General features: G+C 39.5%; 1 protein-coding gene across 24 annotated transcripts in view; it reads right to left on the bottom strand.

Moving 5' to 3' along the window:
- The window catches only part of PUM1 (pumilio RNA binding family member 1), a 129,690-nt gene that overhangs the window by 63,559 nt on the left and 51,334 nt on the right, over positions 1 to 14,797 (bottom strand). For 15 of the 24 annotated variants that reach the window (XM_089897344.1, XM_089897349.1, XM_089897355.1 and 12 more), the window contains 3 exons: positions 11,209 to 11,317; positions 10,064 to 10,242; positions 492 to 658 (listed from right to left, as the gene is read on the bottom strand). The exons of 4 other annotated variants lie outside the window; for them this stretch is intronic. In XM_089897344.1, coding sequence (XP_089753470.1) covers positions 492 to 658; positions 10,064 to 10,242; positions 11,209 to 11,317 — 455 coding nt within the window. The remainder of the gene's footprint in view (positions 1 to 491; positions 659 to 10,063; positions 10,243 to 11,208; positions 11,318 to 14,797) is intronic. 5 more of the 24 variants (XM_089897365.1, XM_089897369.1, XM_089897352.1 and 2 more) reach the window with 3 other exon arrangements.

Below are 14,797 nucleotides of genomic sequence, written 5' to 3'. Positions count from 1 at the left end.
CTTCAAAATGAAGAAAATGATACCTAACCTGCCTACCTCAAAGGGAGCTTATGAGTCTCAAGTAAAAGAATGCTTAAGTTCTCAACTGTTTTTCCTTCCACTCTAACATGCCAGAGCCATATGACACACTTCCCTTAGTAACCAAGATTTCTCCCAAGATAGTGATTTGGGAGAAATCCCAAGGCACCCATCCCAGGTGATTCTGATATTTGAGAATCACTGAAATAATCTTTATGAAATCATCCTGCAAATTACAGAGCTCTATACAAATGGGAAGTCTATTGTTTTGGCAAAACATCAGGCATGGACAAATCTTAGAAAGTTCCACCTTACCAGTTAATTTACAGTCTTTGTGGTATGGCCTACACTAGACCCAATAATTAAAAAGGACACATAGGGAGGGAAAAAGAAAACTAAAATCAAAATAAAACTGAATGAAAACAAAAACCCATAACCCCCATTCAAAAATCAGAAGTGTAAAACATACAAACCTAAAATCTTTGACGTCTGCGTCAATCCCATTCTGCACTGGTAAACCATTGGTCTTGTCCATCACATCACCCTCCTCCTTCAAATCTCCTAGCTTATCTCCATCAAACGTACCCTTGTTCTTCTTTTCACCTTTGTCGTTTTCATCACTGTCTGCATCCCTTGGGCCCTGTTTAAAAAATAGCTTCAGCTTCACTAATCATCATCAACTAACAACAGTGGGCTTCCACTGTGGACGCCAGACTACGCTAGACGCTGATTAGAACAGGAGAGTGTCCGTGACCTTTCAAGACATCACAATCTAATTAACAGACAACACAGAGGCAGGAACACTGCAGAAAGTCTTGCCAAATGGGGGAGACAGACATACATTTATGTTACAGAGATTAGGACAGTCTTATCATGCCCAGTGTCCCACCACCCCATTTTTTTTCCTTTCTACCCAAAGCCCAACCACAACTTTATATCTCTTGGTTCTACTTCTCTGCTCTCAAATCTAACTCTATAGAGTAGCTCAACTCCTAATAAGCCCCAGGAATGGCAGCTAATAGTATAGTTGGAATGTACTTAGCCTACAAAATGAATTTCCTACTTCCACTGCCGATGTAAACTCCTCCCTTACTTCTGAATATTGAGCTAAGTGTGGTCTAACATCATTCCAATTTGATTACTCTATACACTTCATCTTGGGATATATGCCCTGCTAATTTGCACCACCACCACCCCAGTTCCACCCAATATCTCATGGCTTACTGAAACTATAATTCACCAAACATCCTACACTTGATTTTTTTAATCCTTCAAAACATGTTAAATGTAACTATGAAATTCTTTCACAAAGAGTACTCTAAGAAGTGCTTACCAGTTGCCTTCCACTGCCTGTCCCATACCAGGGACTACATGAGAGCGTGTTAAGCTGAATCATTAATGCAACAGAATTTATCTCTGAAGTGCTTCAGACTACAAACATTAAAAGACTGGACCTAAAAGAACAGATGTGGTGCCAAGCATACTGATGTCCTGTTTTTTAAGGAAATTAAGTCTGTCTCCTCTTACCAACATTCTAAGTTAAGATATGGACATTTAAAGCAAATATGTCTTGATTTCCAGAAGGAAAAGAAGGTTTGGTATAGTGACTTGACATGGTACAGAAAGCTTTGCAAAACCTTACCCAAGGGTTAAGTAATTTTGCTTTTGTAAAACTAGAGAGAGGTAATCTTGCTTGTCCCCATCACTGACTTCTGGTTTAAGGAAGAAACAAATAGACCTGGACCAAAAGAAAGCTCCTGGTAAAAGGGAAGATCCAGTCAGAAGATGATGAGAACTACTGCACAGCATTTCCAGCCACCACAACCAAATTTCATTTGGGGGCCGGGGGGGTGGGGAATCACAAATGGAAGCTAAAGCAGCAGACACTCAGTTATGAATGGGTAGGTAGGCCTGCAAATGCAAAATAAAAAGATGCTCTCAAAGTAGTTCTTAGCCATCTCTGGCCCAGAAAGACCAGACTCAGGGACCTTGACAATCTTAGACCTTTCAACTACCAGTTCAAAGCCAATTTTGCTTTCAAAATCATTCTCTGTTCAAATGTGACACAGAAAAAGAAAGATTTCATGGCTAGTATGAATAAAGGAACATATACCAGAAGGGAATTAGAAAGGATATAGTTTTATAAAACTTAGTTTTATGTAGCAGCAAGATGGTAAACTATAGTTTTGGCAGCAAATGAGATATAACTTCTACATCTTCGAAGTATTATACTGTTATTGGTTCAAAAGGAGTAAATGACAGCCAATTAAGCATGACATTGAGATCCCAAACCAGATATGGGAATATGACAGGATTCTAAAGAAAGAAAGAGCTTTCAAAATGTCCAGAGATAAAAGCTCCCTCCTCCTACAAAGGTAAAACTGACAGAAGCTATGTACTCATTTTTATATCCCCAGTACTGAATACTGTGCTGGGCAGAAGTTCAAAAAATATGACAAAGAAAACTGAAATGACAAAAAAAATCCTGCAAAACTGAACTGATAAAATAAGAAGGATCCTCCCATTATCTTTATCATCAGGTAAGAGTCCAGGAGGTGGTGATAAACAACTGTACCTGAACTAGACACCACTAATGTCAATAATAAAAAAAAGTATTAGAAGGATCATCCCATCCTACCAACACACTTAAGTAATCTCCCACAAATCTACAAATCAAGTCACTGGCTCAGGAGGAGCAGTTCAGCTCCAATTTCTCATAAGGAGTTCAAAAGGTCTACAGGCAGGGCTTCCCTGGTGGCGCAGTGGTTGAGAGTCTGCCTGCCGATGCAGGGGACACGGGTTCGTGCCCCGGTCCGGGAGGATCCCACATGCCACGGAGCGGCTGGGCCCGTGAGCCATGGCCGTTGAGCCTGCGCTCCGCAGCGGGAGAGGTCACAACAGTGGGAGGCCCACATACCGCAAAAAAAACAAACAAACAAACAAAAAAAACGTCTACAGGCAAAAATGGGAAGGAAATTCGATAAAGCAGCAATAGTAAGTCTCACCAACGAGCAAGAAATCTGGGTCCAGAAGAGACTCACTCACCAATCAATGTTCTTCATGATCTTTCCCCAGTGACCCTTCACAAGGGCTTGCTGAGAAGCTGCTTCCATTCTGTAACAAACAGCCAACGGCTCTGGCCTGAACACTTAGTCACTCATACTTACATTCTCAATTTTACTACCAAGGGCAGATTTTCAAAGATATCCCTGGGATGGGCTGGTTTTTGCCAATGTTATACAGTCCACTTGTATAAAATATAGCTACCTGGTTTTCTACTCTGACTAGGCTAGTAATGCCTCAGCAGAACAGTAGGTTCCTCCTATTTGACGGTGAGGGACCCAAGGAAGGCTTCCATACTTGATCTGGATGGGTTACAGTGGGTGTTTCCATCTGATAGAAATTCATGAAGATAAACGTTTATGACTTGTACACGTTTCTGTACATGGTTTTAACAAGTTTTAACAAGTTCAGTAAATCAACAAAAGCCCTAAATTAAAATAGCTGACATGAAGTCTGATTTCTGAATGACACCAAGAACACAAGTAGGAAGCTATTCTGTCAAAAGTCTGTTATTAAAAGAGAATACAGAATACAGGGTTCAGGATCATAAAAATGGTCTCTTAGAAATCTGGGGACCCTAGAGAGAGAAGAATAAGGGTATAAATGGGCTGGTATGTTTTATGGGATTTTAAAGTTTTTTTAATGTGTAAGATAAAGTATTCCTTTAGGAAAATACTAACCCAGATTGCATAGAACCTATACTCTATCTCAACTGCTAACGTTTACTGGACTTTGGACAGGTCATTAAACCTGAGTCTTTAGTTTCTTTTTCTATAAAACAGGGATCATATTGTTTAAAACAGAGTAGTTGTAAACATCAATGAAATGATGCATATGCAAAAGTTTATTATAAAGTATAAACCATTTTATACAAATATGATACTAGTAAAAACTATGCAATGGGATAATATTTCTTATATAACATTATCTGTGATTCTAAGATTAAAAATCTTCAATGCTCCCAATTAAGTAGTTTAACTCAAAGAAAAGGGTATAGCCAATCTGGCCCTCCCAGAGACACTGTCATTTTCACAATGCAGAGTGGCTCTATTGTTAGTGTTGAACATCACAATCTTTTTAAAACTTTGCAAGTGTCTGGGCTTTCTCCCAGAGATTCTGATTTAACTGGTCTGTAGAAGCTCCCACAAATGTTTTTAAAAGTTTCTCTTCCAATAAGCACTCACAATTGAGAACCACTACAATTAAGTCCAAATAAGTATCCTAAAGGCAAGGGGTATATTTTGCTTTTTTGTCACATATTACCTAGCACATATTAATATTAAAAAAGTCTACTGAATAAATGAAATAAAAAACAAAGAAGGATTAATAGCATCCTTTTGTTGTAGGCTCCCTTTAGATAAATTACAGTCCAAAACTGTAACCCAAATTCAGGCCTCAGAGAGTGCTCAAAATGCAAAGAGGCCAAGCCCAATCAAAATCTCTAGAGTAGGGCCAAGGAGGGTTCTTGAGAGATCAGATCCCAGATCTACACAGAGATGGAACAATATGTTCTGTTGCTAGATATCAAAGAACCGAGAGAAGAGCAGACAGAAAGAAGAACCAGGTACAGCGCGGATCATAGTCCATCCAGCCATGGCTCAGCTTCCTCAAAAGCCTCACATAACAGGGGGAATATTTCAGGGAATACCTATTAATTCTGAATGAAGTCAGAGAAATGAGAACTTAATTTTTCCTGCTATTGCAGGGATCCCACCACAAAGCTCCATATGGCAGAAGTCACATTCAATGAGATTAGTAATTTTCTTCCCTTTTTTTCTAAAACAATATTTTTGTGTATTTGCTTGACACTCAAGTCCTAAAGCCATAACATTAACTAAAATATTGGTTTCTCCTGTGTACACTTCTCAGTTTTTCACAAAATGCCCCCAAAACACCAAAATGTCAATTTTCTTTGAAGTTCAGCAGCTCAGTAGCTCCACTAGCAAAAAATTTCAAATATTAAAAAAAAAATGAGTAAAAGTTTGAAATTACTAGTCATGTGAATTACTTTTAAATTAACATATTAAATATAATCATATTGTGAGAAACGAATAAACAAACCAAAGTAGCGTATACCTTAGTAAAAAGCAATATAGCTAAGAACTGAAATTAGAACAAAGTTTGAATTCAGGTCCCACCACTTCCCTTCTAACCCTCATTTTCCTCATCTATAAATTCATAGGGACAACATCAACCTCAAAGGGTTGTTGTTTCAGATATTAAATAAGGCAATTCATGAATGTGCAATTCCTTTTAAAAGATTATTTTAAATATTTTGTCTAATTTTCACATTTTTCCCACTGCCTTTCTCAGACACACCCACCTTCACCTTCACTCCCCCTAAAGCTTCAAATTTGCTGGATAGCTTATGTTTTCCCCCCTGGAAAGACTATGGCTTTAATTACTAAACCCTCTGTCCCATTGACTTTTCTGAAATATCTGTACAGAATCAAGCCACCACCAATTATTACATTTCATCAAATATGAGACACCATCAATTTATAAGACATACCATCATTTTATGTGTTGCTAAAAAGGAAACACTGGCAATTAAACTATATCATTTAACGCATCCCAATTTCAAAATGAACAAAAGTGGGGAGGTGTGCGTTTTAGAAACAGTGGAACGTGGAATATACCAGGCACTGTGTATATGATCACCCAATTCCTGGTATGCAAAAAGGTAAGAAGAGTGTTCCCCTCTGCTGTGGTACCACCATATCCAGGAGGAAAAGACGAAAACCAAAGAAGGTTTTCTGAAAGTTGTGCTTTTTTAACTTTTTATTTAGTCAGTGTCTAAAAGCTTGACATCGCAAAGCAGAGCACACAGATTTCTTGTTCAAAGGAAGCTCAAATCTGAAGGGGCTCCAACCTGAGATCAAAGTTTCTGAATTTGATCTGTAATCTTCCAAGAAAATTATAGAGCAGTATTTATCTAACTTTAATTTTATACAAATCACCTGTGGGCCTTGTCAAAATGCAGACTTTGATTCAATAAAGTCTGGAGTAGAATCTGAGAGTCTGCATTTCTAATAAGCTCCCAGGTGCTGATAATTTTACTGGCCCAAGGACTTTGTGGAGCAAGATTTTATAAGGCTTACAAAGCATTTTCATATATATTACATAGCCATATGAATTAGACTTTGTGCAAATGAGGAAATTAAGGTCCAGTTGAGACTCAAACCCCTGCATTACACTCCACAAAGTTTTTAAACAAAAATCAATTAAAGTGGCACTGGCTGCCTGAAACAAATGCAGTGGAGGCTAGAAAAGCAAGTCATCAATTTTGTGACCTAAGTGAATTGCCATGAGTGTGCAAGCATCCTCCAGGTCAGAAAGCACCCAGTCTCTACAAATAAGCAGAAAGGTCTTCCCAAGATATTTTTTCTAAAAGTCTTTCTTCTGCAAATTTAGGGTGGCCTTGACCCTAACTGAAGTTTACAATGGTCTTCTCATTTACCTAGGAACCATAAACCAGAAAAGTAGAAATGACGATCCACTTTTCTGACTGGCTAGGCTTCAATCTATGTGATGATCAGCTGGTGTTTCAAAAGACCAATAGCAGGGTCCTTGGATGGGTAATTTCACCCAGTGGCCTCAAAACACAGTAGTTACATATGATTGTGTAACCACCCAGAACCATGCTTTGTTTTGTTTTGGGGTGTTTGGGGGGATGGGTAAGGGGACCTGTCTTTTTCCACGAATCAATAAAATAAAGGATATAAAAAGGAAATAAATTAAAAGACTTGACTCTGACTTAACTGGTATTCTGCGTTTCCCCATTATTCTGAAAACTGCTACCCTGAAGTTTCTGATTCATACTCAGAATACTATCAAAACTTTACAGTGGGTGCTGAGAACAAAACACTGCTGTCAGATTCTTTTCAACAGACTGCAAGTACTCTTATCTCAGAAGCCAAAACAACTAAGCTGAGTCCATTTGTACACTCAAAATGAACTTAAGAAAGGCTCAGGAAAGCTAGACAAAGAGTTAAATACCTTCATTCAAGCTTTAACCGTAAAACAACCTTACTGAAAATGGAAAACCACTGCAAATGAGTAATTACTTTAGTTCTAAACCCCTTTAACTGAGAAGTTAATCAGAGTCTGGCTTATCTGTTGTCAGTATCTGAGAATAGCCCCTTAGTACTTGATTTGAGGTCTACATTCATTATGCCATCAGCGATGATGTTTTTTAGCTCTCAGGGGATTAAAATGCAGCTTCTCCATGGCTTATTGGAGGTAATGTTGGTACAGCCACCCCAAAAAGAAAAACATCTGAGTGCTCTGATCCATACACCATCAATTACTACTCTTTAGAACAATTATCTACAAGAAGCAGATATTCTGTCTTCCTTGGCCTCTGAACTCAGCACTCTGAATGACAAACTAGATTTTTTTTTTTTTAAAAAAAAGGCCCACCTCTTCCCATAAGATCAGCAGGATACAACCAAAAAGCTCATAAAGCAGTTCATTGATCCTCAGTTCTCCATCCACCAAAAGATTACACGTGCCAATATGATGGACTGATGTCACTACAGTCTTCCTGTATCACCATTTAGGTGCAACTCAAGTCAAAATACAGGATAATAGGATAATATTTCATTACCCACAACCTTCCTTCTGAAAAGTTTGAACACAGATTTGGAGAATTTTCATTTATCGTTATGCAAACCTCAGCAGCTCAGTAACGCAGATGCTTTTTAGAGAGTTCAATTTTCTGACCTCTATCCTGAGTTCTTCCAACTTCCTCTGGTGACAATACTAAAAATCACCAATCTCTCAAGACAATTAAGGATAGAAGCCACCTTTACAAAATCAAATAAGATACTGAATACAAAAGATACAGCCTCGTTACAGATTAATGAAATAATTGTTTAAAAAGACAGAAACAGGAAAAAAAATAATAAGTCAGCCCCAGTGTTTTACCTTTCTCCTAATTCTAATTATTTTTCTTCTTCCTACAAACTTCACAGTAACCCAGGCACATGCCTGGTGGCTAATGCCCAAGACTTAGAAGCTGGTCACACATTATAGAGAATTCACGGCAAGAGTCATACAGGTTCCAGTTCACCACAGTAATGACTTACCTATGCATGACACTAACTTTTCTCCTACAGTAAATAAATAAAAGTTATAGGCAGAAGTTGGAAGGCAGCACTTCCTCTGAGGAATCTGCACTCTTGAGATGAGGGAAGTGTGAGGTAAGAAAAAGAGGTGAGCTGGGGATAAGCTGAAAGAAGAGAAGAAGTAACACCATCCTTCCCATGAGACAACAGGCAAATGATCATTTTGCCTGATCCCATTCCTCACATCCAAAGGGTAGATCTTGTTCTTCCCAAGTAGCCTCCTGGGAAGGTTCAAATACAAGAAGTCTTTTCCAATCTGATCTACAAGCCACTAAACCTGACCTATGCCGCTGCAGGGTCAAAAGACCCAGAAGTAATCAGGTCAGCTTTGGAACAGCTACCATGCAAGACTCAGACAAAAGCCCCAGTTTAGTCCCTTGAACTTCCTGAAGGTAATTATACAAATGAACGATCCTGTTCTGGCTAAATTCCTCAAACCAAATTTCTAGATGTGGAGCTGGGAGAAATCCAAACCAGCCTCTTAAATAAGTTCATTTCGCACCCCCCACCCCCCATTTTTTTGGTGGAATCAAAAGCTCCGGCCACGTGTCAAATGTCAACGTCAGCTGAAGCATCCATCATCTTTGACGTGCCTAGAATAAAGCTAACTCCATGGGAATTCTGGTTACCTTGGATGCCACCTGTTATCTTCCGGCCAAGCAAGTCAACAATCATTCATTTCATGTCCACTAACGTATTAAAGAATTGAACTTGACACTTGAGAAAGCTGCACCAAAAATGTACTACTGTGACTCTAGAGAAGTTTCAAGTGGAACTGGGAAAACAGGACCAAGCCTCTGATACCTAGCAACAAATGACTAACAGTAAAAACACTGACAACAAATGCTATCAAGATAAAAGAATGTAAGATAGTTGTAAAGGCAAAGTTATTATTATGATTTGGGGGAAAGAAGGTCTCTTAAAATGATTGCCAACCAGTAGTATTAGCCCAGAAAGACTTCAGGGAGAAAGTGCTTTGAAAAGGTACAAAACAAGTTGAGTCGGGAGAAAAGGAAGGAAGAAAGATTCAGGGTGCCTTTCATGGCCTTCCTAGCTGTGACTTGGAATATAAAACCAGTCACAGAAAACAAAATGAGGAAGACTCAAACAGAAATACATCTTAAGACTTCTAGATCTAGAAAGTCAATGGTATAAGAAAGAACTAGTTTTGAGAAAGGCTATCAAAGATGCTTGAGGAAGACTGCTTTAAGACTTCAAAAGGGAAGAGGCTGTAGACAGAGAAGCTGCTCTAGCCACAATTTAGCATCAGAGAGGTCAATGGTGATGAATCTGAAAAAAACTGAAATACAGAATTAACAGAACTTCTAATTTCCTGACAGCCTGGGTATGAGAAGCAAAGCTACTCAAAGAGGGCCAAAGATCATTCCATAGTTAAAGCCTAGCTAGCAAAAACAAGAATGACCCAACATATCTGATCCATTTTAAGGATCCTAGGGTATTGGCAAATCACTCTCTCAGATCTATTCCCTACTGACACCTGCCTTCAGCTTTGTGTTAATTCCTTCTCTTTTTATTTTTGTTTGTTTGTTTTAAACTAAAAATGGTGTTTTCTGGTAGGCCAATGAACTGCGATCTAGATTTAAGTCCTTACCTCACATTACTATCAATGAGTCCCAAAAAAACATCATTTCTCTATTTTTAAAAAGTTTAGTTTACATCTCCTGCTGTGTTTGCTGAAATCTAATTGCAATAAAAGCGTTTTTTAAAACCCTGCACTTAGTGCTGTGAGTATCTAAGGAAACTAAACAGGCATGTTTTGCTTTAGGGGAAAGGGGAAAGAGAGAGAGAGAGAGAGAGAGAGAGATAGGAACAAGTTCCTCAAGCCAACTTACAAATCCTCCTTTTCTTAGACAGGAATCGCCCGGGGATGAGCTCAACACATACTCCACCATGCTAACGCCTAGTCCCCCACTCTCCGACCGTGGGGACAGTACAGAATTGACCTCACTGTTCACATGGAAACTCTGACCAGGTCTTCTCTGCACCATGATTGGCTGGGAAACTGAATGATCTACAAAAAAGATACACAAGCATGATACAGTGCAGCCAGAGGCTCAAACAAATTATGAGTGATGTCTCATGGATAAACCAATGACTGGGAATCAGGAAACCTGCCATGGTCAGTTGAGCCAAAACCTCCTATTGTGTTTTCCCTAAGTATAATATACTACATAAGCTAAGGAAACGGAACACACCCCTCATATATCCAGGATAGCAGAGCAATACAGCAGTTCACATAACTGGTTTATCCAGCTAAGTGGATAAATTAATGTTTACCCCTTTCAAGTAGCAGAATTTCTTTTTAATATATTTTATTGGTAATGTTACTGAAACAAAATGTGATCTTACTGCCCTTTTTAAAACAACATAATTTGATCTTTTCTGATGACCACTGTCATCTGAGGTTCCATTCTTATATTGCTATAACACAGCACATCAGCTTTTGAATTTTCTGTCTCCTTCCTCCCTATCAACTGTCATTTCTTTCTGCTGTCGGTATGTCTGCCTCTACAAGTTCTCCCCATCCCTTTCTTCAGGGGTAGTCAGTCAGAAGAGTGTCCATACCCAGTGACTTATTTGGCCCAAACCACATTTATAGATAGATCACCCCATACACAGTACACAGGGGCAAAGGGAGGAGAAAGAAACATGAACTTCAAATGGCAGGCATGGATTTTCTAATTCCAAGTATGCTGACAGCAGTACAGAACAAGAAGTTGTAGCTGAAATTACGGTCATTTCAAATAAGACCATTCCCCTGTGGCTAGCACTTCAGTAAAATATTGAAGACCTGATTTTGTGTAAATTATGTTTTAATAAATTACATCATATAAGCTCCTTCATGGCAATTATACCACAGGACAGGACATTGCTTGACATGCTTGTCACTGATGTAAAATTCACAACTTGCCAATTGCTGAGGAAAGGAGCTCTAAGACAGGCATAAATCACAGTACAGATGCTAGATCTAGATTACCTGATGTTCCCCAGGCACTGTCTCGCCATTGATCACCCAGGAATATTCCTTTTGGTCCATCTTTGCTGGATTCATCTGTTTCCCAAAACTTTTTACCTGGCAAGAGCTGCTGCAAATTAAAAATAATAGATGCTTTTAAAGAATTCATAAAGGATGAAAGTACAGCAGTCAACACTTTCTTTTAGACAAGGGTACTGAAGATGCTCACGTGCCCTGAAGGTCTTTAATCACAGTGTTCTGACTCCACAGATTGTGGTCAGAGCACTACTATATGTTTGGTAAAAGTCACAAAGAGGCCTAATGCAAGGGGGGCTACAGATCAACCCATCACAATAGAGGCTCAGCTTAAATATCTAGAATTATTCACTTAATCTATGCCAAGATTTTTAAGGCGGGGGGAGAATTCATACTAGACCTATCAGCTAACTGCTAAGAAGATTCTTACTGAAAAAGAAAGCACCTACAACTACTAAAAGGCTACTTCTGCCTACATGTATATTAAGGGGACCTACAAAGTTACTCAAGCTGTGGCATGAACTCAGACCCCAGCTATGGAACACTAGAGGCAAAATTCACCTCCTTCATACACAGAGATTCTGTTTAACTAAAATACTTTCAACACCACAAAGAAAAAACTAAAACAAACCAAAAACAAAAAAACTTCCCAACCACAACATTAACCTGTTCCAAGATTTTGGAAAGACAGCAGCTATTCCCCATTACTGGAAGGGAAATAAAAATCTCCTCACCTCAGTTATCTTAAGAATACTTAGTAATGCCGTTAAAGTGACTTCACAAAACATTCCACACCTCATAAAAATGCAGGCATCACTAGCCTTAAATTAGCTTCAACCAAAGAAATGCAAACTACCCTTTCAAGCAAAACACAGTACAGTTTTGCACAAGATCAAAGCATTAGTGACCTGTTACAAAGTAAATTTCCACTAGAATCCCATCATTCTTCCTTCTGGTTATCAGCTTCACTCACTAAAATGTCCCTCTTATTTCTTCTAATTATGTTTTCACTTCAGCTGCTACTAGTCAAACAAGAAACTCAGAAGTCTGAGATAGTACACTGCTTTTGAGCGTAAAAGAATGCTTTTGAGCATAAAAGAGCTGAATTTCTCAGAGGAAAAGAATAAAAAAACAGAAAGTACAAAACATTTGCTCTCTCCTTGACAATAAAGGTTTACCTTTTCTATTTATAACCCATAACCCAATGATAATGAAGAAACATCTCAATTTTGCCCTCACTAAAATGAATCTCAGCTTTCCAACCTAAATTCTGGGTTTCTTGACATCAATTTATTCTAGCTCTATAAAACTATCTGGTAGACATGGGTTACTACCTGGAGCAAAGCAGTTTCCCTTGCACTTTTCTCCCCTACCTTGTTATCTTCTAGTCCAACAAGGTCATGACAAAAGACACATTTCGGTCTGACACTTAATTGCACAGACGCATTGGTTTACTTGAAGATGAGCAGTTACAGCAGTCAATTCCTTAATGTGCCTCTAGGGTTCATTCTCTGAGAGAAGCAAGGACACAGCTGGTCTGTTAACTTGAGGGGGAGGGGGAAGGGGTGGGAGGGAGAGCCCAGACCATAGCTAGGCAGTGGAGTCAGGAAGTCCTGGACTAGACAACTTTGATGTGCCATAGGACAAACTGCAGGACTGCCCTGGGCCTCATTCTCTTTGCATTGATGAAGGAAATATTTTTCAGGTTGCTGTGATGATTAGAGATGTTGCTGATGCGGGCCTAACACAATGCCCACCACGCAGGAGGTTCTCAATAAATGTATTCAGTGGCATTACACCAAGGCAAAACAGCTGTAAACCACAGATGGGACCCTGAAAATTAATGTGTACTAACGCACAACTCTAGAATTCTTGCCTTTGAACTTATTTTTCTCCTCTTAATCTCAAAAATGCCCTCCTATAAGATTACAAATAGAATTTCTTTCCCTATTGGTTGTACCCTTTCCAACTAACATTCCGATTTTTCTCTTGTATTTTGTAGGGAGTGTAAGCAAACAGGAGTCTGCATCAACTTCTCCTCTGTGTACCAGAAGAAAGAATGTCAGCACAAGGGACTCCGCACTTGTTGGTTAACTTTAGTCTCCATATATTGGAAAGAGAGCAAAGATGATCAAATATATTCATTATGGTGCTCATCCCTCTCAACACAAATTTGGAAATCTTTATTCAAAACTCAAGCTTCTCTAAGCCACCAGCCTCCATGTGCAAATATAGTCTGTCCATAATTTGTCAAATTGCTTAGTGAAAGCAGCAGCCCTTGAACTCAAGGCTTCAAAAATGACTTCTAAGATCTTGTCATCTTTCCTCATAGCTTGCCAGGTTGTCGCAACATGCAAAGCCAGCAAAAGCAGGTCCATATATAAGCAAGGCTGTTTGCAGGCCAAATTCTCTCATAAGGAAACAATAATACAACAGACATGTAGAAAGGTACTAAAAAGTGAAGACTGTACTTCAAAGTAGTAATAGATGCAACAAATCTCAAAGGAATACAGTCATCCCTCAGTATCCATGGGGGGCTGGTTCCAGGAGCCTCCTTGGATACCAAAATCCTCAGACGCTCAAGTCCCTTATATAAAATGATGTAGTACAATGCATACAGTACACACTGAAAAGTTCAAGACCCTAGTCACATACCAAGAGGAAATGGCGTCTTCCACTATTAACAGTATGTATAAATATAGATCCTAAATAGATGCTAGGAGCAGCCCCCAAAGTAGTAAAACCCCATATGCTTTGGCAAAGTAACCAAGATCAATTAACTATTATTAATGAAAACAGCAGGGACTGAAAAGGCAAGTCTGTAAGAGATAAAGAAAAAGGAAGTGGTAGAAGAAGGTGATAAAGCCAATTCTGGGAGGAAAAAAGACAGAACCTATGGTTTGCAAGAGTGCTCTGCAGATGAAGAAAAGTAAACTACTGTATCAAGGTACCTGGGCAAGGACAGAAGCAAACTTAGCAAAGCTCCTCAGAGTCTCTGGACCTTCCACAGCATTTCTCTTTCCTCCAAAACATACCCTTCTCCACTCTTCAGCTGTGTGGCAAGCAGCACCTGAAACAACTCCTAATGTCTGTACCTCTTGGTACTCAGTCCCTTGTGTAATTCCCCCTCTTATCCTATCTGTGGGCTGAACCTACTGACTTGCTCCTAAGGAGTAAGAGAGGGCAAAAGTGAGGGGGTGGCGCTTTCAAGACTGTCTTTAAAATACTGACTTCCGGGCTTTCCTGGTGGCGCAGTGGTTGAGAGTCCGCCTGCCGATGCGGGGGACACGGGTTTGTGCCCCGGTCCTGGAGGGTCCCACGTGTCGCGGAGCGGCTAGGCCCGTGAGCCATGGTCGCTGGGCCTGTGCGTCCGGAGCCTGTGCTCCACAACGGGAGAGGCCACAACAGTGAGAGGCCCGCGTACCACAAAAAAAAAAATATATATATATATAAAAAAAAAAAAAATACTGACTTCCATCTTGCCTCTACTCCTCTCTCACCCTCTCACCTTCTCACTTTAACGAAGCTAGCTGCTATACTGTGAGCTGCCCAATAGAGAGGCCCATATGGCAAG

This window comes from Delphinapterus leucas, chromosome 1, assembly GCF_059928025.1.
Source record: "Delphinapterus leucas isolate spDelLeu-1000000601 "Yukka" chromosome 1, BTC_Dleu_Yukka2, whole genome shotgun sequence".
Classification (NCBI taxonomy): domain Eukaryota; kingdom Metazoa; phylum Chordata; class Mammalia; order Artiodactyla; family Monodontidae; genus Delphinapterus; species Delphinapterus leucas.
This window is presented reverse-complemented; position numbering and strand designations above follow the sequence as displayed.